This window comes from Chaetura pelagica, unplaced genomic scaffold, assembly GCF_000747805.2.
Source record: "Chaetura pelagica isolate M959 unplaced genomic scaffold, ChaPel_1.0 scaffold246, whole genome shotgun sequence".
NCBI classification, from domain to species: domain Eukaryota; kingdom Metazoa; phylum Chordata; class Aves; order Apodiformes; family Apodidae; genus Chaetura; species Chaetura pelagica.
The window spans coordinates 2,891,385-2,914,766 of NW_009953647.1; the positions used below are offsets into that span (position 1 = coordinate 2,891,385).

The 23,382-nt window shown below is 37.3% G+C and overlaps 1 protein-coding gene across 1 annotated transcript in view; it reads right to left on the reverse strand.

The window, feature by feature from the left end:
* Nucleotides 1–23,382, reverse strand: part of DENND1B (DENN/MADD domain containing 1B) — a 152,606-nt gene that overhangs the window by 103,584 nt on the left and 25,640 nt on the right. Inside the window, exon 3 of the mRNA XM_009999938.1 lies at nucleotides 13,162–13,205. Within this exon, the coding sequence (XP_009998240.1) occupies nucleotides 13,162–13,205 (44 nt within the window). The remainder of the gene's footprint in view (nucleotides 1–13,161; nucleotides 13,206–23,382) is intronic.

Here is a 23,382-nt window from a genome sequence, read left to right on the forward strand (position 1 = left end):
AACTCAGTTTGCTCTCTGATCTTTCCTCAAAGGGGACCCAATTTTACCATTCCTTACTGTAGTTTTCAGTCACCCTGTGCCAGTCCAAACATACAAACAAGTGAACTACTTGAGATTTAAGACTGTCATGACAGGTATTTCTGACTCAAACCAATTACTTCACTGGAAATACTTAAATGCCTATAGTTAAGCACAGATTTAGGTTTATTCTTAAATCAAAGCCAGGCTGCTTAGCAGCTTGAGGCATTGAGACCTTCATCATTATGGCTCAGCAAAGGTGAAATTCTAATGCTGCCACATAAAACAAACGATGAAAAGGCAAGCTCTGTCCTCACCACTGACTTTTCCTTTTCCTTCCTCTGAAGCTACACACACCCACAGCAGGGACCCACGTGAAGACAGCTGCAGTAGTCATATTTCAAAGACTTAGCTCTTAACTCTGCTAAAAATCTCATCAGAAAATCATAGTTACAATAAAGAAAGGTCCAAACAGTTTGAATAATAAAAAAAAATAATCTTAGATTACATTCATGGAAATCCAAAGGTCGAAATTATGGAAGTCATTAACAGGCCTCCAGAACTATTTTTAACCTCTATGTGCTTCTCTCTGAAGTACATGGTTCAGTGATTATATATTAGTTTGAGGGGGTGGGGGAGAACCCAAAAAAACTTAGCAAAGAAGAATATAGAAATTAAATGCAAATGATTTAGGGGGGAGATGTAAAGCTCTTTGTTTAATAAATAAAGTACCTTAAGGTTACAGAACATCATTGTTGCAATGGCTAAATTATGTATTTATTTGCTATTATATAGCGCTTTTTTTAAACTTCTTTTTAAGCCTTTTTGACAAAGTGAGTGTTCCCAAGTTTAAAATATTTTAACTATCATTTCCATACTTGTTAAATAAATCATAAATATAATTCAGAATTTTTCAGGAGTTCAAGGATGATTGTGTGAAGAAGAGACTGAAAAGCAGAAGTGTACAACTACCTCATTCTAACAAGCTCTCTGCAACACCCTTCCCCAACCTTTACAAACCCTTTGAAACAAAAGTTTTCCAGACTTAGCAATGACTTCGTACACTAGAAAGAAACATAGTAGTTTACTTTGTGTTTTTACCTTTAGATATTTCAAATTTCCCTATAGGTCTAAAGGCAAATTATAGAAGAATTATCTGAAATTCTTTCAGAGAAGTATTAATATTTAGTACCAATTACTAAGTGGCTGGCTAGTCATATTTATGGGGTAGTTCCACAAAAGTCAGATGCACAAAGCTCTCTTTCACTTGCAGTGTAGAAATATGGGATGAATGCAGTCATGCTGTAAAACAGAGAGGGTAACGCAACAGCTCAACAAGGGACTTACAGTGCTGTGTGGGTGGCAAACCACAGACCCATAGATGTGTCCTCTAAGCTCCACTTGTTGTAATATTTCTGTTCCCAAAAGATAAAAAAGAAAATCTGCACAATCACAGCTCCCTTCAAATACACCTGCTCTTATCACACAATTTTCAGAGTAAGTTGTGGATAGTGCTGTACTTTCGGATACCAAATTCTATACTGATACAGCTGCCACACAGAAGTTCACACATCCCTGAAAAACATATGAAGGAGAAGGTGATTCTGGACCATGCAGCAGAAGTCATGACTAATGGATTCAAAAAATATTAAAATCTTAATAAGCTGAGCTATGTGCATATTCCTATAATCTTAGATTGTTTAGACTCACAGAACACAAATTCTACTCCACTGCTGAGAACAATTTTTGATCCTCATTCAGGTGGTTCACACATCAACTGCAACTGGGGAGGCTCTAGAGCCTATGACTGACCTTCAGAAGAATCAGGCTGCTTATAATGTTTAAACACTAAGTCTTCCAGAACATTCCTTGCTCCCTAAGGAGTGTCATGTTTACATCTTCCTGAAGCTTATTCAGATAATTTTTGTTGCCTAAAATGAATGAGGAGCTGAATACCTGCTTTCAAGGAGACTGCTTCCAGAATTCCAATCAGAGTTAATTTCTCTTGCTCCTGCTCCCTGTCTCATCTTCACTTGGCCACTTCTCAGTTATGTGTGTCTGAGGAGGATGGAAGGAAGGAAGGAAGAAAATTTGGTTCACCTATCTGCTCCTGCCAGACAGGCAGCTGAAGATTTTTGGTAGCTAACTGCTTTCTGTGCTCTTATAGAGCAATAAGACTACAGTTAAATCATGAAGAAAGACAAAGCTGCAGGACAGGAAAAGTCTAGATAGCAAAGTAACACGAGTATCTTGAGATCTCAGAGAAGCAAAATCATGTGAACAAGTTGCTATTGCAGAGGAGGCAGTGGAGACCTGAAGGTCAGCTGTACCTGCTACTGAATTTAGAGACAATTGTTGGAACATCACTTAGAACTAACAGTATGTTAAATACATACAAAATAAAGAAAATTAATGACTGGAATGGTGACATGACAAGGGTATGGCAGACTTCGACTGGCAGCACACCGAAGGACATTTTTGCCCTGTGCAGCAGACTAAGGGTGGCTTCCCAGGCAGTAAACATAAGACTTTAGACCATCTTTCAAAGGCATCTTCCAAGGAGAAAAGAACAAATGTCTTAATTAACCCTGAGTACTTCAAAAGGCATTGTTAATCTCACTATCCTGCACAACTGAAGAATAAGGCTTGTTAAACAACCACAGAGTAAGTTTTTAAAATTCAGGAATTTTTATTAAGTTATAAAATGCCGGAGTTTCCATTTGCCTAATTGTTCCTAAATCTTATCACATAACCAGTTAAAAATAAAGCATATTTCAGCCACAGCTGTGTCCAGCACACATACAGTGACTCAAAGTTCACTTTAAAATAACAAGCTCAGTTACAAGCAGGACAATAGTTAAAACAACATGAAGTTCAGCACAGCTTCTTTTACCTGCTTAAAAAAACCCTCACCTTTCCTGAACTCATCTAACAATTGACAATGCTCTTCCTCCCAAAGAAAGCTCCCATTAGAATAAATGCAGATTGAAATGTTACTCTCTACTCCTATTACTGGTAAGGCAAACAAAAACGAGAAATAAGACATCATCCAGCTCTAGCAAGTACATATTTGTATCCCATGCACGAATACGTAGTTTCCCCTCACTTCCCTGACTCATGTCAGGAAGAACATTATTCCCTAGGCAATATTAGAGAGCTGGGAAAAACAAGAAATACGTTCTTCCGTCTCCGCTCTTGAGATTACTATGCGGGCAATATTTAACTTTTAAGGCAGTAGAGTACTAATGTCTATAAATACCTGAGGGCTGGGTGTCAAGAGAAGAGGCCAGTCTCTTTTCGGTGGTGCCCAGTAATAGGACAAGGAACAATGGGTACAAGCTAGAACATAGGAAGTTTCATCTCAACATGAGGAGAAACTTTTTTACTGTAAGGGTTACAGAGCACTGCAACAGGCTGCCCAGAGAGACTGTAGAGTCTCTATCTCTGGAGAGTTTCAAAACCCACCTGGATGTATTTCTCTGTGACCTGCCCTAGGTGATCCTGCTCTGGCAGGGGAGCTGGACACTATGATCTCTAGAGGTCCCTTCCAACCCCTAACATTCTGTGATTCTGTGATTCTATGATTTAAGAAAGTGCAATACCTTTGGTACAAAAAAAAAGACACCAGAGTATGACACACAATTTTCTGTCTTCATGCAGTAGGGAAAAAGTAACTTTTTATTATACTCTTTCAATGACAGCATCTCTAACATTATCTAGAAACTCAGCAGAAATATTGTCTTAAACTAGAGGTAAGGTAGACATCACTTTCAAAATCAAAATATTTAAGTCTTTGACAGCCAGGTTAAAATCCACATGTCATCCTGCATAGCTAAGAGGGCAACAATTTCTGTTTCACTCAAGACATCTTAGGATTTCCCACTGCTTGTAACACCAGTTAAGATTCCAGGAATGCTGGGAATCTTCTGCACATCCAGTTTAGATGCTATTTATCCAGTGCTGAAAAAATAACCACAATTAAAAAAAGAAATCACATATCAAAATTGGTTCTTATTTGCTTGTTTTAACTGTTAGATTTTTATTCCACCTTGGAATGCACCAATAGCTCAGGACAGAAATGAGACTACTTGCAACATATCCAATGCTGCCTAGTCAATATATTGCTTTAAAGTGAAGTTTGCAGTCCCAGAAATGTTTGCAAAACAGTATCAAGGACTATAACAAGTAGAGCCTAGTTGATGCAGGTCAAAAGGCTCCCATTTGCAAGATTTTCTTCTCAATCACCAAGGAATTTTTTTTAAAGGAAAATTAACTACAGATGTATACTACAAATAATAAATATTTGCCTTTCCATAGAAACAAAATATCATTTAAAAGTAATATAATTTCAAGCATAGCAAACTCTACTCTTGATGACACTTGGTACTTTTCAGATTCATTTCAACTCCAAACATATTTTGCTCTAAATAGATTCCAAACTTTTTTTCCTCCATATATTCTAGCATTTTACCAGAGACTTCAAACCACACATAGTACTAATTAGAAAAGAAAGCAGAAACATGCAACTGCAATTTTGATGGAAGTTGTCAAGGCAGAAGACTCACAATACACAGCAGCCAGGAAACCAGAATGAAAAATCAGAGGCAAGAAAAGGAAAAGATTGGAGAAGGGAGAAACCAGCTAAATGGATTTACTTTATATATTAGATAATGGTTTCTATCTACACATGACACCACATTGTCTTTTCAATACAGGTGATCAGAGGTTGCCAGACTTTTGGATGTAAAACTGACAAACATCTTTGACAACTACTGAAGGTTTTTAAAGTCTCCTCTTAGTGTCATCAGTACAACATGGGGATTTTTTCATAAAACAGGTTTCTGCAGACTGACAGGTAAAAAACATACAAAAAAACCCACTCCACCCTCTTTGAAATATTACTTCACACTTTGACTCCCTCAGTTTTCTAACCATTAAGCTTTCACTCCGGCATATTTCAAAAGCAGAAGCAAGCAAGCAAACATTATGACTACAACAGCCAAATTCAGAACTGCAGGCTGAGCATGACACACCAAATTGTTCCTTTTTCTGAACCAAATCTTAAGTATAATAAGTACTGCATTAGTTACCTAAAGGCCAAGCCCTGAAACAAAGAGTGTCTGTAAACAGTAGGATGTCATGCCTTGCCTAGAAAGCTTCTACTGAAGAACTGGTCTACCCAGTAAATATCCAGTACTGATGAGCCCAGAATGGCCAGCACCAGCAAGAACAGGCCTCCTCAGGCTGGGTAGCCAACCTATGTCTGAACCGTCCACGGATTTTTTCATAAAAGGACCACAACACAGCATATGCCATGAAGAAATCCTAATTTTGCAGGCAATGCAGAAACTTGAAAAATAGGTAATAAATCAAGTGTCACATCAGTTAATTAACAACTTAAGTGCCATGCTAACAGAAAATAATTGTAGAAGAGAGTAAATTATGCAGCTAAATCAGGTGAGACAGGCCTAAAGCTAAACCCTTAACTGGGCTCACCCATCTCTAAATGCGCAGTCCCATGGGGACCATGCCAGCTTGTGTGGCAGTGTCAGTAGCAGGGGAAGTCAAGGATCCACATCATGTTGTAAAGGGTAGTGAAACCCAGTACATGTGTGGGATAAGTTTCTTGAGCTGGAAAAATCCGTAGCCAAAAGAAAAGGAACTGAGAAAGAAAACCAGTTTCTAAGGAACCTGCCAGGATTTTTGCTTCTTAATTACAATTATTTGTTTTATTTTTACAAAGGAAACAGTTATTTCTTGTTTTACAGGCAGCATAATTCTAAGCCTTATCATTACATAGCTCAACAAGAATTATTGCAGCAATAGCTTTTCAGTACTAAATTCTGACACTATCAATAGTGTTGAAAAAAGGAAGAGATGAAACAACTCCAAGACCAAAGAGGGACAGGGAAGATGGAAACAAGTATAATTTTGAAGTGCTAACATCTCTCTCATGTTACCAGATGCAGACACAGAACTACCACAAAAATTAAAATGCAACAGACACAAAATTAGATGTATTTTTTCTCAAAAGGAAACACAATGTACATTCACTTCACCTATGGCTGAGCCTGTCAAGACTCTCTGTCTCCCTGATACCATTTTGGTTGCTGGAGATGTCTCTGCAGCAATTTCAGGTGGGTGTTCCTGCATGTGCACATCCATCAGTTACTCCAGCACAAAGTCGACCAGCTTAGCTGACACCTCCAACATAGCATAGACCAACTTTGGACAGCTAAGAGCAGAGGAAGGCAGCTTCCACCAGCTTATCAGGGAGCACAAGAAGTTGCAGCCAGGAATATTTTCAGTGGCTTTACAGAAGAATGAAACTGCCTACACCCAGGGAAGACACTCACCAACCTAACACAAGTATTGACCACACATTGAAAATTAATAAAAATTCTGTTCCTACAGCAGGATTTCTCTATAAATTGAAAGAGGTCTTCCCTCTTCCTGATTTTAGTCTAAAATTTAAGAACTGATGTACTAAGTCTGCACTGGTCTATTATGTTTTCTGCAATAGTGGCCATAGCACCTAGAGAAGGACATAGGACAGAGATAAACATGAACTGTAACCTCAGACATGAGTTGTTTCTCAGATGTGAATCTTTTGCTACTGACTATATTTCTATGAATGACTGACTGTAGGCAGAAACTGACTCACACAAAAAAACAGAAACATAATGCCTTTGCTTAGGGAAGAAGCAAATAAAGAGTCCACCAGCCAAGCAGTTCACAATTGCCTTGAAAACTTATACAGATGTAATGAGAACCAGAAATAATTATATTCTGATCATTTATTTCCCTTCCTGATTACCTGCCTGGAGCTTCTTCACCTTCACTTATTTCTCATCCAAGATCCTAAAGCACACAGTGTGGACCCCTCCAGCTGCAGCTCACTAAGCACCCTTTCCTTGCCTTGCCCTTTCTTGCTGCTGGCAAAGTCCTTTGCTGCTCCAGTTCCTGATTTCAGTCTGATCAAGTCTCAGTCTTTGGCACCAGAGTGTCCTGGTTTCTTGATTTCATCATACTTGGATTATGAAATTTGATCCCAGAAGTAATATGTAAAATAAAGTTATTTTATTAAATAAAATATAAACAAAATATTTGAATGACACTTCAAATACTTGTAGCAGTAACGGTGAACCAATGTACCTCAAATATTATCCCAGTTCTACAGAAAACTAACATGAAGAAAGGCAGAGCAAGAGCCAAGAACCAACATGTTTCAGGAATATTTCATCCAGTACCAAACATAAAAAGAGGTCGAGCTACTTTGGATATTCCTCAAAGAGCAGCAATAAGCTTGAGACACAAGAATAATGCTGAAAGTAAAACAGAGGCAACATACCAAAGATTCGAGTGAATAGAGGGTACCAAGCAAGTAGATGAGAAAGTATAAGGTAACACAGAATAAGAAATTAGGTGACATTAGACTGGAATATTCTGAGGTCAGTTGAGGTCAATCAACAGCAACATCACACATGACAATTTGGCAGTCTTTCTGGAAGACATCCCAAATGGTTGTCATCACTGTTTCACCCAGCAGTTATTTTTTTCTTCTTTGGTTTGGCACATCACTGAAGGCTCTAGGAATCAGCCAAATCGCTAACAGTTATTTTCAATAGGCTGATACAGAATATCTGAAGGACAGTCAAATATTAATACTGTACTTATTTGAGCAAACAGAACTTTTCTACAAAATGTAATCCCTCAATATCACAGCTGTATGACAAAAAAATGGCTAACATATGCATACAGTCTATTAAAATGCACATAATTTATTGGACTCAAAATGAAAACATATCTAACAAGTAATTCCATTCATCTGGCCCTTTTTCACCCAGCCTTAAGATATACAAATGCATGCCTTTTCACCAGAACACAGCAGCTGGGAATGAAAAGGAAAGCATTCAAATGATCATTTTCACATCATATTCCATCGTCTTTTCACCAGCTTCTCCCCAGTCTTTCTTTGAGTCCCATTCTGTTACAAGAGAGCTGCTTTTTAGATCAATTCATATTTCCATAATCCACACTGCTGTTTCTCCCTCTCCTCCCCAGGGTGGACTAACCCCTGCATCCAGAGTTATGGCTTACAACTGTCATTAAGACCTATAACAATAACAAGATAACAAAAGGGCTGGTAGAGATGAGGCTAGCCTGTACCATATGCTGATTAAGTTCAACATTTTTAACTTAAAAGCCCTATAAAACAAAACTTCCACAATCCTGAAAACAAGCATGCTTGATGTTGCCACCTGTCCTTAAAATCTCAAGAAAGTTCCAATTTTTCAGTATTGGGCTTTTACAATTTAAAAATAAAAGCCTCAAAATAAAGATATATTCTGTCTCTGTTGGGATGAATTAAAAAAAAATAACAGAGAATGCATCTTGGAATATTTACATCTCAAATGATGCAACGGTTTTGGTGATCCTGTGTGTTCCCAGCATGTCTAGGTGGGCAGTTAATTCACAGAATATTTCTCAGGACCAGACAGATCTTTTCTGTTCACACAGTGCAGTTGGTAATTATAAATACACTATTGAATGTTTTTCTGCTGAGTGTCTATCAGCTGGAATTTGCATAGGCAGGAAGTATTGCTGCCTTACACTGAGGGTACTCTTTAATAAAAACAATATTCATTTTAAACACAAATTTGCCATCATCTCAGCTGGGTTGTTTTCCTCAAAGTTAAACAGGAATTCAAGTTCCAAACTATCCTTAAACTAAATAATTATGTGCAACATTTAGACAAAGATACTTTTGAAAAACAGGAATTTTATTATATGGATTCCTCCTTTCTTATACTAAGGTACCCAAATACTAACCAAATTTATTAATACACAAGCAACGAAATCCCAAAACCCCTTTTAAGATTTACTGAGAAAAACAAAAAACACCAAAGCAAGCACCTATCTAATTAGCATAAACATTTGAAACATGTATTTAGTGCCTCATCAGAACAAAAGAACAAAGCCATCAAAAACAGAGAGCTGGTGCCTGGATCCCCTAACAGCATGCCTGCAGCCTTGAAAAGGCTGTAAACAGTCTCGTAGCTCCTGGGTTTCTGCTGCTCTCTTAGGAGAGCACAGAGGAACACGGAATCATCACAACTGGCTTCTACACATTATTTTGACCCAGACAACAGATCTAGCTTGCATCTTGAGAATTTGGTTTTTTTAAAAACTAAAATCTGTGTGATTATTTAAATATTCAAAAAAAAAGAATAATCTCTTTCATATTGGCCTCATTTATATAATTGCTCCAACAATCTATGCAATTCAATATTCCATCCTGCAAGAAACTGAGCACTTCGACTCCAATCAGACATTCACTTACACCAGGTTTAACTTTCAATAGTTCATACAAACACTGAAAGTAAAGCATGAAATTAGTGCTTTGCCAAGGGAAGGCCAATATATTAGTACTTCAAAATAACTTGTTTACACACACGCATGCATGCCTATATATTTTTACGTATACTAATATTTTCACAGGAATCTAATAGAGTTACATGTAAAATAGCAGGCTTTAATACTTGGGTCACTACAGGATAAGGAGTAACGTTTATTTTTCACAATTCAGTGGCAACTTCTGCATAATGTGATACGTTAATAAAAAAGTTATTATATTAAAATACGGCATAACAACAAAAAGGATACTACAGTAACTTCATAGAAAACAGTAGACCTTCCTCACATGGGATGCCATATCCCTTACTGGTGACTCACCTGCAGGGTTTGGGAAAAGTCTGACATTAAAAAGTAGATTTAGTCTGCTTGCCTTAGAGCAGAGAGCAAGAGCAGACAGGATGAATTCTGCAATGCAGCTAACAGTCCAATGCAGAGTCTCAATTACTTCTTAACCCACATCTTCAGTCAACAACACCTTGTCATATTCTATATTACTAAAATGGCTTCTGGTAAGGCCAACCCTTGCCATATTTGACATTTGTATCAATCTTTCTGGCAAGAGGTTTTACACCAGCAGAGAAGTGGCAGACTACAGAAAGAACCTATTATGTGATTAGAAGGGGGAAGAATAAGAACTATTCAATGGATCAGTTTTTCTATACACCCTATGTGCTAGGACCTCTTGGAGATATAAATCACCTCAGGCCAATAAACAGTCAAATTAAAAAAAAACAACAACTGAATTCTCAAACAGCTAAAAATAATATCCAAAATAGTTGTAATTACTGTGTAAGAAATGTTGCATTTCACATGCTTCAAAAGTTAAGACAAAAGCAGCACTGCCTCTGGCAGCACCACAAACACCTGCTTTTGCCATCGGCACTGAGCTCTCATCCTTCCTCATGCCAGCATTACTCCTATTCCTAGGAATGTTTCAACCCAATGAAGTTACTGGGAGCTTGAGTTTTTATTTCCAGTACAGCTCTGAACAGAGACATACTGGAGGCATCTGGACACATCTGACATCAGTGGCTTTTCCACTGACTCCCATTACCATAAGGAGACAGCCAGCATAGGCAGATCTCCATTCTGCTGGGTGACAGTAATTGCTACAGAGATACACATTATCCTTTCCAACAGTTAGGAAGTAGTTAATTTTGGAAGCAAATCTGATGTTTTTATTTGGGTTGCTTCTCTAAAGCACTCAAACCCATTATTTTTTAGAACTACTGCATTTTTTTTACCTAGATATCAAAGCATTATTTTTTTTCTGTACAGACTTTCATTTGAAAATGAACTTGCAAGACTGAAATCAAACTCTAGTCTAAACAGTCTGAATAAACAATATACTAATTTCAAGACTAAAAACATATGCATCTTTTATTATAAAAATTTCATTGAGCACAAGGGGAGTTTTGAGCATGCTAAAGACAGAGCCTGTAGGCATATACATTCAAAATACATTTAAAATTTAAAAAAAATGCCATGAAAGCACCCGTTCCTCATTCAAATGCAAAATTGTGAGTATAACAGTAGAAAAGCTTTTGGAAAGTCAACATTTAAGAAAAAAGTAGACCAAAAAAAGAATACTGCCCAGCATAAAAGAAAATGGCAGCTTACAAGAATAAGAGAGGATTAGTTATGGGTAAGCATTGGAAATCTCAGGCATACTGAGAGGACAAATGTGAGAAAAAGGAGAAATATATCAAAAGAGCTTACACTAGTTTTCTTTGCATTATGAGAGCAACAAAAAGGTGACATGATAAACTGTAGAAAAATGCAGGAAGAGAGGAAAATATTTTGCCCACTGTTATCACATCACTGTGCAAACAGACAGCCCTTAGATTTTAGGAAAAATGATTCTTTGGAACACATCCAAAAACTAACTCACACATTTCACATTAAAAATAGAAATGACTGGGAAATAGGATGGAGAATCTTCTTTTTTAATATTCTCCCCACAAACTTTTATTGAAATTAGCCCTGACAGTTTAAGTGAGATTCCCTTTTTTTTTTTTTTAATTAAATGTGGTAGCTATTCACAACTCCAGTCCAAACCTACTGAGTTCAAGATGCACACACATATGTGTACAGAAGGCTTCTGCTGATTTCTCTTGACTGCTTGGCTCAGGGGTTTGCTACAGAAGCTGCTACATGTTTTGTTCAAATCCAGTGGTTCTAATAGGAAAACTTCTCTTGCAAGGATGAGGATTAAAATATACTGTTTTCCAGAAAGATAAATGATTTACCTGAAACACTAGATTCCCTCTACTGCTGTGACACAACATGCAGACATAGATTTTTCAGAGCCCAAAGGCAGATAGTGGCCTGATTACTTTAGTTTTTGTGGATTAGGTATGTCTGATGCATCTTCATATGATTCCCCTCCAGTCTTTAGTGGGCTTCATCTTCTAATCATTTTTCTACACCAGCTGTTCTTTGAATAACCTCTGACTTGCTGAATCAGCCCTCATTTTCCTTCACACAAAAATTTCCCTTTTTCTTTTTTTTTTTTTCTATTTTAAGATATAGTCTTTTTTAGAGAAAAGAAAATCTACAAAACAAAATAGAAAAAAAAATTACATTGAAGATGATCATTCAGCAGCCAGGAAAATTATCAAAACTTGCTGGATGTCTACTAAGAACATGTAACAGCACACTTTGCTCATGCACCATTTATCTCTACCTTAGAAGCTGCTCATGTTTCTGACTGATGCTATTCCCTAATCAGACATCCTACCTTCTATGTTTGTATATTTATTCCTTTCATCATGAATCTCCTTATAGTTGTCTTTATAGAATCTTGTATTACTGATTTTTTTAAAAATCTACAATTTATCAAGATCTAATGTACAAAAATATTTCCAGATCATCCATTGCACTGGTATTACCAATGAAAAGTATGTTTGACTCAGCATTAGTCTATAAAGAAGAGCAAAGACATTGTGTCAGAGATATTTATACTACTTATTGTTTTTATTTTTTTAAATGAAAATAGTAATATCTCCATAGAATAAACACATCAAAAAGTTGCTGCAATCATAAAATTTAATAGTTACATTACATTCAATGTTAATAACTTTAATAAAATAGTCCGGGGGGAGGTGGGGGGTAGCAGGGGGCGGGGTGGGGCGGGCAGGGGAAAGAAAACAAATAAGCAAAACCACAAACCACTAATAAGGAGGTTTGCTGTCACTACAAACAGTGAAAGAGTCCATCAAAATCTCTTAAGTTTGTATCATTCTTTCTTACAAAGGTCTGAGGATATTTTTTCCAAGTATTTAAATTGGGTACCTTTAAAATGTTATTAAATATATAAAATTTTACATGGTAGAGGATTAAAGGAATGAGACACTCAGGTTCTGACATTAAAAGGACATACATGTGCTGTTCAAGTTTTTGTTCTCATGTTTTTTGTTAACATGATTTATAACATCAATGTTTGGCAACGTTTTTTTGCTAAATTGTCCAGTTTTATTCCTACAACAGATAAAAACCTAACTCCATATCAAAACCAAGGTGATACAGAGAATTACTTTAATGCACAGTCCTCTACAACTGCTACTGCATATTCTTGTCACAAAGGCATTCTAATCACCAAGCCACCAGTTAGGTGAAGACTTCCTCCCCACTATTATTAGCATCTGCCTCTCCATAGCTGAATAGGAGAGCTTTTTTTATTATTATTCTAGCATATAAAAAAAAGTTCAATCTCATGTTTCCAACCTGGTCTCCAAAGTCCTCCGGGAACTTCCACAGTACCACTGGATCTGTAAATAATTGACAGACAGCATTAATCAGAGGCAAAGGAACAGAGTATTACAGAGTACATTAATATTAAAGAGAGGGTCAGCTTAGCGTCAAGCTTTGAGGCAAGTGCAAAAATATATCTAAAAACTAAGGAAAATACTGGATTATTAAAAATACTTATTTCATATTTATGAAACTATGTTTATTGTTCTACATATGAAAGCAGGTTATAATATACCAAACTATTTTCATATTCAACTCTCTTTTTAACCTTTAAGTTCATCATTTTTTAAAGCATATGTTCAATGTTCACAATTAAATTAAGAAATAGAGTTATATAAGACTTCTTTCCATCCACAGGAAAAAAAAAAAAAAATTTAAAATGATAAGGGGAAAACAAGTATCTCTATGAAATATAGAAAAGCAACATTTGTGATTTTAAAGATAGTACCAATGTAACCATCACTCTCAAGGAAGAGCTTAGAAGAGCTAGCATATTTGAATATTTTCTGTTCTGAGCCATTTACAATCAGCTTCTCGATAATATCTTAAGAATTTAATAAACTGTTAATTATCAAAATCATCATTGCTATTTAGGCTATATATCAGTCTCCTATTAACACTATTTTGAGGGCATCTATCACAATGACCTGAACCATAACCTTTCAACAAAAAACAAATTATACTCTTCATCCCCTCAAAGCTTTTAATCTCCTGCGATACAAAAACTTCCTGAGGTGCTACTGTTGAACTGTATCACAGACACCCATGAAGCTTCACAGCACTTCTATACAACAGATTAGCAGCAGCATTTGTCCATATGCTGAAAGTGAAATCACACGTCTTCCTGCAAGGGAGACCCAGGTTCGTGCCAAAGCCCAGACCAGAGGGAAAGCTCTCCAGTTTCTGCTTGTGCCCTGGCCAATGCCATGCAGACCCTGCTGCTGACAGCATGGCCAACAACAGCCCTGGGTGCCAGAGAGCAAATGACTGGAGAAACCCACCAGTAAGCACCAGGGGACACTGTCTGATGAGAACTGCAACCTCTTGGCTACCCCCAGGGCTGCTGGGATGTCTACCTTCTGAGGAGCCAAGATCTAGAAAATTTATTCAGATTTCCAATTCAGTCTGTAACGCTACCACTGTCTGGAAAAAACAGAAATCTCCTCTTATTGCTACACCCATGTATGTGTAGTGTCACAAATTGAAGCTTTAACGGCAGGGAAATGCCACTGAAAGTATTTTCATTCCCAGCTACTGATTTCAGCACATACAGCTGCTGCTGCACCTGCTTTTGCCACTGGCCTGCTCAGGAGCTGGAGACTGAAGCCAGTGTTCCTCCTTCATCCTAGGCCAGATGTTAAACCAACAGTGGAATAAACATTTCAGTCATGTTACAAAATTCAGCTTGTCCATCAGCTCAACGTGGTTTAGGCATAATTTTCATCTAATCCAAATCTAGTGGAGCTTTTAGACAAAAATATGGCCTTTTCACTCTTCTTGTTGGACAAGCATCTTTGCTCCTAAAAACATCTGAAGAAGGTTCTACAGCTATTACTTATGAAAATATATGTATTTTGCACAAGGAATCTTCCTCCACCTACTGTGGGGAGCAATAACTTTTGGAGGCAAACATGAAAGAAGAGGTAAGATGCTATATTTATAAAAATAGGAGAGTAAATGAAAACAGTTACTTAAAATGGATACCTTTTTTCCCCATCTATTTTGTGTATCTTCGAATCACAAACACACTTGTGTAATGACCAGATAAAAGGAGAGTTTTATTACCTTGGTGCCTACAATATAAGGCATCTCTTATTTTTATTCCAATTAAGTATCACAAAAAAGTAAGTAATTGTATTTTAACAGTGATCTCTGATAAATTCAAAGTATAGCAAGCATGGTAACACATATCAAATACTCAGTGTTAAGTAAATCATAAACTACTTGCTAAAAAACACCGGAAATTGTGCAGAATCCAAAAAATATCACAAAAGAGCTTGCAAATCTAAGGCCATATGTCCACAAGCATTTCAAGCATAAATTTCTCTGCAAATAAGCAATCCCACTGCACTACTTGTTGGTGATCCTGTACCACCACCTCTCCTGCTGATGCAGCCTCTTCCACAGCTACACAAAGAACCAGATGAGCGAAATGACCAAGATCCAAGCAAATGTCTAGAATTTTTCAGGTCAGTATCAACTAGATCAGTTCCCCAAAACTCTTGGTTTTGTGCCAGAAAAAGGAAAAACAAAACAGGGAAGGGGGACTTGTGGTGAGAAATAAGCAGATCCAACATCATACCGGCCTCAAGCATTTGCTAGACCTCATTAAATAGAAGCTAGTTACCAGCTGCATCTAGTTTCATTTCTCATCACCGATTTCTTGTTCGGACCTTCCCAAGTCTTGATGTACCATTTCTGGTTGCCTTTATTGCAAAACCCGAGAGTTAGTGTCTGACTAAGTGTCTGTTAGAATGCCCTGCAGGAAAGCAGGCTAAGGGAGCACGGCCAGGGAGGAGCGTTCTTGGCAAATTCACCCCCCTTCAGAGTGAGGAAACCCGACAGATTCTTTTGGCAGGTGTGGAATACAGTTACATGAGATACATATTGTGTATTGAATGCTCTAGCAACAAAGTAACAAAATCACAGGGTTTTTTTTTATACTTTGTAAAATATTCAATGTATAAACTGCTAAATGGGAAAGAAATGTAATTTCTTTCTTTTGTTGTTCTTAGAGGAAGTGTAACTGCCAGGCTGTAAAAAAAAGCAGCAGATCACAATAGCAAAACAACCAAGAATAATCCTAAAAGGTCACAATCAGGAGCAAATAACCTTGGAATTAAGCAAAATTTGGCTCTAGATAAGATGGGGTTTGGGGGCAAATGGGCAATAACTTCACATCTCAGTGACATGCCAATGGAGCTGCACAGCATTTCTCAGGAGCATCTTTTAACTATGGGCACCAAGATCCACAGCTCCCGTAACTGCTTTTGGTGCCCTGACAGGTTAACAGATATAAAACCTGCAGCTGTAATTTAGTGCCCTGCTCAGTTTGCTATTCTCACTTCCTGTTATTATAGCTCTTTTATACTACTTTGGTCTCATATGAAATAATAAAAACAACTCTCAAGTAAATTCCAGTTCATTGAACTACTGGTACAGCAGTATTTATTTTCATATCATTAAAGGCTGTTTATTTGATGAGAGGATAATTACATGTTATCTAAAGACAAGGGATAATGCTTCTAATACTCTGTGAAAACAACAAAGAGCCAACATTTTTTAAAAATTCCTAACTCAATTAAAAAAAAAACCACTCAGTGCTCTATTAAAAATAAATATATATATATACACACACACATATATATACCTCCAAGACTTGTCCAACTGCTTTGAGCTGGGTTTTGCAGTTGTCATAACTGGCTCTTAAATGGTTATTTTAGTAGATACTTGCCATATATTTATCAAGTAAGAAAATCTGATGTGACTTGTGCTTCAAAAAGAAAAGTTTCTATATTCTGCCTTCACTTTCTGAAACTAAACTCGAACACCTATAAAAAACCTTGAGTGTTTATGATAATTATGGGAGTCAGGGATTGCGCTTTTTTCAAAACATTGTTTGTTTCTGCTTTTGGAACTGGGCTCAGGCAGCATCAGACACATCTTTGTGACAACTTCTCACAAGTACTGGAAAGGAAGAAACAACAGGGAACTGACTTAGAAATAAAAAGAGAAAGTATAATTCAATTCTGCGACTTTACTGTATCTTCAGATTCACAAAGACTGAATTTTCTCTTCCCGGAGGATTACTTTCCAGACAGCTCATCTGATACGGCAAAGTTAGGTTAATTTTGTGCTGATTTTATGGGTGAGAGGAGGAGGCTCATTCAGAAATAGCTATTTCTATAGCCATCTGAGAAACTCATTTTCTTCTTCTAATAGACTTTTTGGGACAAATGCTTTGCACAACTTCAAAGTAATAGTAGTAAGAGGAAATTGTCAAGTACACACATAAAATACTTTGTAAATTGCACATGTAAATAGATATATGCATGTACAAGCAGCACTTCTTAGTATGCCTGCTACATCCAGGACAGACATTTCTTACTGAAGAACATCATAACTAAATATCCTCCAGCACTGGGAAGTATGTCTCCCAGGTGTGAATTCACACCTCTGTCAGGCTGCAGCTTACACACATGTCACTGGACAGAACTTGTGACACTTGACTACTTTTGCATCATTTGTAAGTCTGGTTATACATATTTTGAAAGATTTTTTATATATATAAGATGATTCAGAAAGAACCAATTAAACCCCTGAGGGCCACCATTAGAAGCAGATGCAACTCTTGGTACAAGTCAGAAGAGAAACAAATATGGAAAAGGGACCAAAACTTACAAATACAGTAGACTTGATACAAAGGGAAAAGTAAGTCACCTGCAATGCTGCCTAAGTATTCAAAATGCTGCAATCTAGAACTGCAGGAAAAATGCAGGCAAGTATGATGCACGCTAACAGAAGAGGAAAACACATGCAAATCCTCAAGGTAATTCCTCTCCAAAAAGCTGTTCCTATAAAGGTAACTTCATAAAAGACGTCATCTATATTTTTAGGAAAACCAGTTCTAACACATTTTAACTTCTGTAACAAATCTAATATAAGAAAATATATAAAATATATATTAAAAAGTCTATTTCTCATTACAGTAGAGAAGTAGTGCACTCAGAACTACGAAAAAAAAGAAACCTAAGAGGTAAGCTTGCCAAAAAAATCTGTAAATATATTCTAAAAATATTCCTCACAATCATTAAGCTTGCAGATTGTGAACATCAACCAAAAATACAACAGGATAAGCTAATTGGCACACATTTAATTTAGTGATTAAATAGAAATTACAAATACTTGCTGAGAACCATCGTCTCAGGTGATTCTCTTGATAGCAACAGAGAATCATCGCAGACAGAAATACACAGCTAGAGTAAAATGAAACTGATGAATGAAGTAGTCAAGTATTCTGCCTGGAGAGGAGGAATCTTCATCTGATTGAGCAGAATAGACAGACTACCAAGCCAAGTTGGTCATGTTTTGGGACAGAGGAACAGACTAGCAGCCAACTCAGTAACCCCCCAGCTATATTTTCTCCGATGTAAAGATATTCATTGGAAAAACGCTGTCAGTGCAAAGGGGAAAGAAGAGTCTGGGGCCAAGAACTACGGGGCTGGGGAAGAAAAGTACTGAGGAAAAGGAAGGCAGCAAGGCTTAGTGCAGACACTTCCTCTTGTCTGCAAAAAAAGCTCCAGACTTTTTTTTTCTTATGTGAATACAAGAAAGCAATTAATAAAGCTGAAATTATATCACTATCTCAGGGAACAGCTTTAGAAACACACACGTAAGCAATAAGCAGAATTTATTTTGTTAGAATAAGTAGTTTTCAGCAATAAAAAAATAGGTTCTCTGAAAGAAGTTTATAACACTGCTACCATTCAAAGGAGAAATCTGCTACGTACTTTAAATAATTTGTCAGACACTCACCACAGTAATTATAATCATGCTTTTGTATCAATACAGAGTATTTTATTACTACAACAATTATTCAGAAGCAAGAGATGAACCATTATAAGCAACCCTAGCATTTTCAAATATTAAAACATCAGATTAAAAAAACAACATTCGCATAAAAAGATTACTTCTTGCAAAAAATATTTCTGTTTATCATATTAAAATCCGCTTGTTAACATTTTCAAACGTGAAGTGCCAGAGGTGCAGTAGGAACAGGAGGCACTGCTGCCAGTAAGATCTGAGTGCAACAGTGGTCTTCCACTTCCAGGTTTGGGGGATCAAAGTGGAGCACCCGCCAGAAGCTGGAAGAAGAGCAAGACATTGTAGAAAAAGGGGGAAGAAGGGAGCTACAGGATTTTGAAAGCATCAGTAATCAAAAGAAAGAACAAGGAAAAAATACATTGAAGAAAATTCACTGAAAACATGAAACCAAGGAACACTGGCTAACTTCTCTGGTACTTAAAACCTGTCATATTACCAACAATATGCAAATTAGGGTCCCACTGTACAAAAATACTTAAGAGTACACTTTTATGCAAAGCACGTAGCCCATGTATTTTTTGCTCATTGAATGAATACTGAAAGAAACTTCTACAAGACCATTACATCTCTTCATACTCAAACTGTATCACAGTAAGCTTACAGCAGAATGCAAACACATTCAGACTTTTCATAAAACCAAAAGAAAACATATTCACAAAATTACATAAAACACCTTCTTTACTCACACTTTACCCACTAATGTGCCTGCCTAAATTGCCAAACAGTTGCTATTTCAGCAAATAGCAGATGAACACAAGGCAAAAAAAACACTGCACCAAGAAGAGGTGTGTTCCCCTGCAAAGCCAACTACTTCCAGCTGAAGACCAGTAATACTGAGTGCTTGACCACTGACAATTTTAAGAATTAAATACTGATACTTTACAAACATGTAATTACAGAAAAATGTTAACAAGTTTCAGGAATTATATTTGCCAGCTTTTCCTGCTAGATATTAATGCACTGAGATTTTTCTGGGTCTCCAGGTGCTTACACAGTAACTCCAGCAGCACACTGGAGCAAGGTGCAGAACCTGGTCTCACCTTTCAAAATAAGCCACAGCATGGTCACAACGCAGAAGACCAGCATCTCCTGTCTCCTCTCCCTTCCCCACACCGGTGGCCTCTGCCTTGTCTTCAACTGATTCCAAAGCTCATATCCCATTTTGAAAAATTATTTAGGCATTGAAGGTACCTGACTCTCACTGGCACTGAAGGAGATATTTGGAACGTTTGACTTTCCATATTTTTCCTTTTAATTTTTCCTCATAAAAAGTACAGTGTGAACTCAATTACAACAGTGTCAAACACCACACACTAAATACTACCTCCTAACAAAGGGAAAATGGAAAGCAACATTTTAATACCCTTCCTCAGTTACGGTCACAGTACCTGTTGCCTGTGAATCTTTGTGGCTGCACATTTGCAAATCAGAAACATGATTTTTCTAATCAGTGCCTTCTCAGTCAGGTTCATAAACATAATGAAAAAGACAGATTCCTCAGAGGTAAGATTTAAACTTCTTGCTCCTGCAAGAAGTTCTTCCTAAGGAAACTGCATTTAACTGTAGCTGAACGTAACCTGGACAGGCTTACAAGTAAGCTAAAGACTGCATCATAGTTTAAAATAATTTTGTAGGACTTATGCTTGAAAAATGTCCCAAATTACAAGTAACCCAAATTACTCATGGACTTACCAAGTGGTCCAGAATTTAATTCAAACTTTTCACAGACACGTAACTTACTAAATCGCTTCAGGATACTGGTGCTCATACCACACCTGTGGAAATCCAGGATTTTGTTTCTAATACATGGAAAAACAAATAAACAATCCAAAACTGCAAGAGTCTTTGGGTCTTTGAACAAAAAACCACGCACACCACATTCTTCCCTCCTCCACACAAACATAACTCCCATTTGAAGTCAGTGAGTCCAACTTAGTCACTCGCAGCATTGCAACGTCACAGCAACTCCACAGCTTTAACGTGCAGGTCAGCACTGCCCCATCACAGTGTGACCAGCTCACAGCCTACGCTGAAGTGTGTGACTGACACATGTACATGACACTGTAAAGCCATTAAATAAATGTATTGATTGCAAAGTTTGCCATAAAATATTTTCAAGTACTTCTACTTTTATGTCATAATGGTTCCTCAAACTACCCAGAAAATCAAGGATGTGAAAACAGTGCACAAATAACTGAACTCCATCTAATCATGTTGAGCCTACCACATTGTAGAGATGTGGGGCTTTGTTTGACAGCACTGAGCATTTTGGACTGACAGTTCCTCTGATTTTTTCCAACTTCCCTGTCTGTAGCACAGTCAAACTAGGGAATAAGTGTTTTTTTTCCTTTTATGAGCAAGTAGATGGTTAAAACTTCTAGCCACAATTTGCCATCTCCTTCAGAGTTGCAGGTCTATCCCTTTTTGCTCAGGAATTTGTCACTACTGAAGGACAGAGCAGCAAGTCATTTCAGCTAACTAAGGACAGAAAGGAAGGGTCCTTGTGGCTGCAATGCTATTAGCCATGCTTCAGGATAAAACTTTAATCAGGGTGAGAGTTCATTGCACAGATAGTGCACAGATAAAATGAGTATGTTCAGCCTTCATGTGGTCTCTTTGCAAGATAAGCAGGAGTTTCTTCTACCTGCTAAGTCTTTAGAATGAGCTTCTCAAGTGTGGCAACAACTGTGTACCTTTTGAAGCTGCAGGGTTATTTTTAATTTTCCTCTTTTTAACTTGTAATCATGAGTGAACTACAACTCATGAAAACGAGGATCTAAGAACTGAGGTAGCAAAAGAACATGCAAATGAGAACCATATATGCCTTAAGTGATTGCTAATGTTTGAGGAAGGTTTAAAAAACAAAATACTTCTGCTGATACTGGGTCTTGGGTTCAAAGAAGTTTCAACAAAACAGGCTCTGCAGTGATCTAATGAAAGGAACGATAATATGTAAAAGAGAATTAACAAAATTCTGTGCTAGAACAACATAGTTTCAAATCCTCTATCTTTATCCTGCTTTCATTTTCCCATTATAATTAATGTTGTCTACATGAAATTAAAACTTTTCACATTTTGCTTACTGGCTGTGCTAGGAAGGGATGGAAAGACAGCAGGACTGATAACCAGGATCTGGCCTGGCTGTTTCCTACTCCTCAGAACACTCACAGCACCACAGCTGAAACACATCTGACTATGAAAGCTGTAACTCTACCAGACAACATTTCACAATTTTATATACATACCTATCTGCTACAAATTAAAACAGTCATAAACATTCTCAGTTACCCAAAACTCTGAAACCAAAACAATCACAATTATTAGCACTAGCTTACATATATAAGTTTGCTATATGTGAAAACAGTTCATAGATTCAAAATAATTAAAATATGCTTTTATCATTTGTATTTTTTAGCCTATTTTGTTTCATCTTTATCCTGGTTGTTCATGATACCTTAAGCCAGAATAAAGATGAAGGAGAACTGATCAATAAGCACTTTTTTTTTTTGTCTTCACCATCTTATACCAAATTTGATTTATTACCATTGGGGGAAAAAAACTCATCAGTCACCTGATGGAGTCATTCAAAACTTAACCAAACAGGGCTAATGGGTGAGAATTGAATTGAAAACACCTTTACAAAGAAAGCAATTTCTTTTCTTCGCACTCCTCAGAAGCTGTGGGTTATCACTGTAATCGAACCATCAACAGCAAGGGGCCATCTGTCCCAGGGGCCCTCCATGTGAACAAGAATCAACAACAAAAAAATTCAGAGGCTAGCCCACATGCATTCAGCTCTGATTTGTCTATGACAGGCAACATGCAGCTGAAAATCAATGTTTTGACATTTTTCACATACCAGTCCTTAAAAGTCAACACTAAACTTTCGATAAGAACAAAAGAGTAGGTTAAGAGGTTGCTTACAGAAAGATCCATGTTACTCCACCAGCTAATAAACCTCTAATCAGCTGAGATTCTCACTCTATCATGAAGAACTCATGTTTCAGTATCCAGTAACCATGTTCAGAATGAACAGAGCACAAAAAACAACATTTACACTAGCACTGATGTTACAAGTCCCTTCTAGTATTAGTCTGCCCAGCTATTGAAGATACTCTAGTCATTCACCAAACCACTTCTACAGAATCCCCCAAACCTCGGGTTTTTTCCATAGAAAACAAATAAGACATTAAGAAAAGGTCTGCCAGAAGTTTCCAAGCCAGTGACTGCACACAATGCATGCTGAGACCAAGGGCTCAGGATGACCCAGCAAAGGCACTGTGGCTTTGGCACCCGATGTCCTGGACAACAGAGACCCTTCTGATCTCCACTAAGGACCTCCCAGGACAGGACTACAGGCTCCACAGCACATCCCTCCCAGGAATGCTCCCAAACCCAGCAAATTTCCCTCACCAAGCCTTTCAAATGAGAACAACACAAATGGCAGAAGACTAATCCTGTTTATTTATTTGGTGTTTTCCTACTGGAAAAACTATTGACCTTTTAGTAAAACAAACTGACACAGCTGCACCTCTGCACCTCTCTCTCCAACTGCTGCACAGCTCTTAAAAGTCACCAAGTAATTATAGA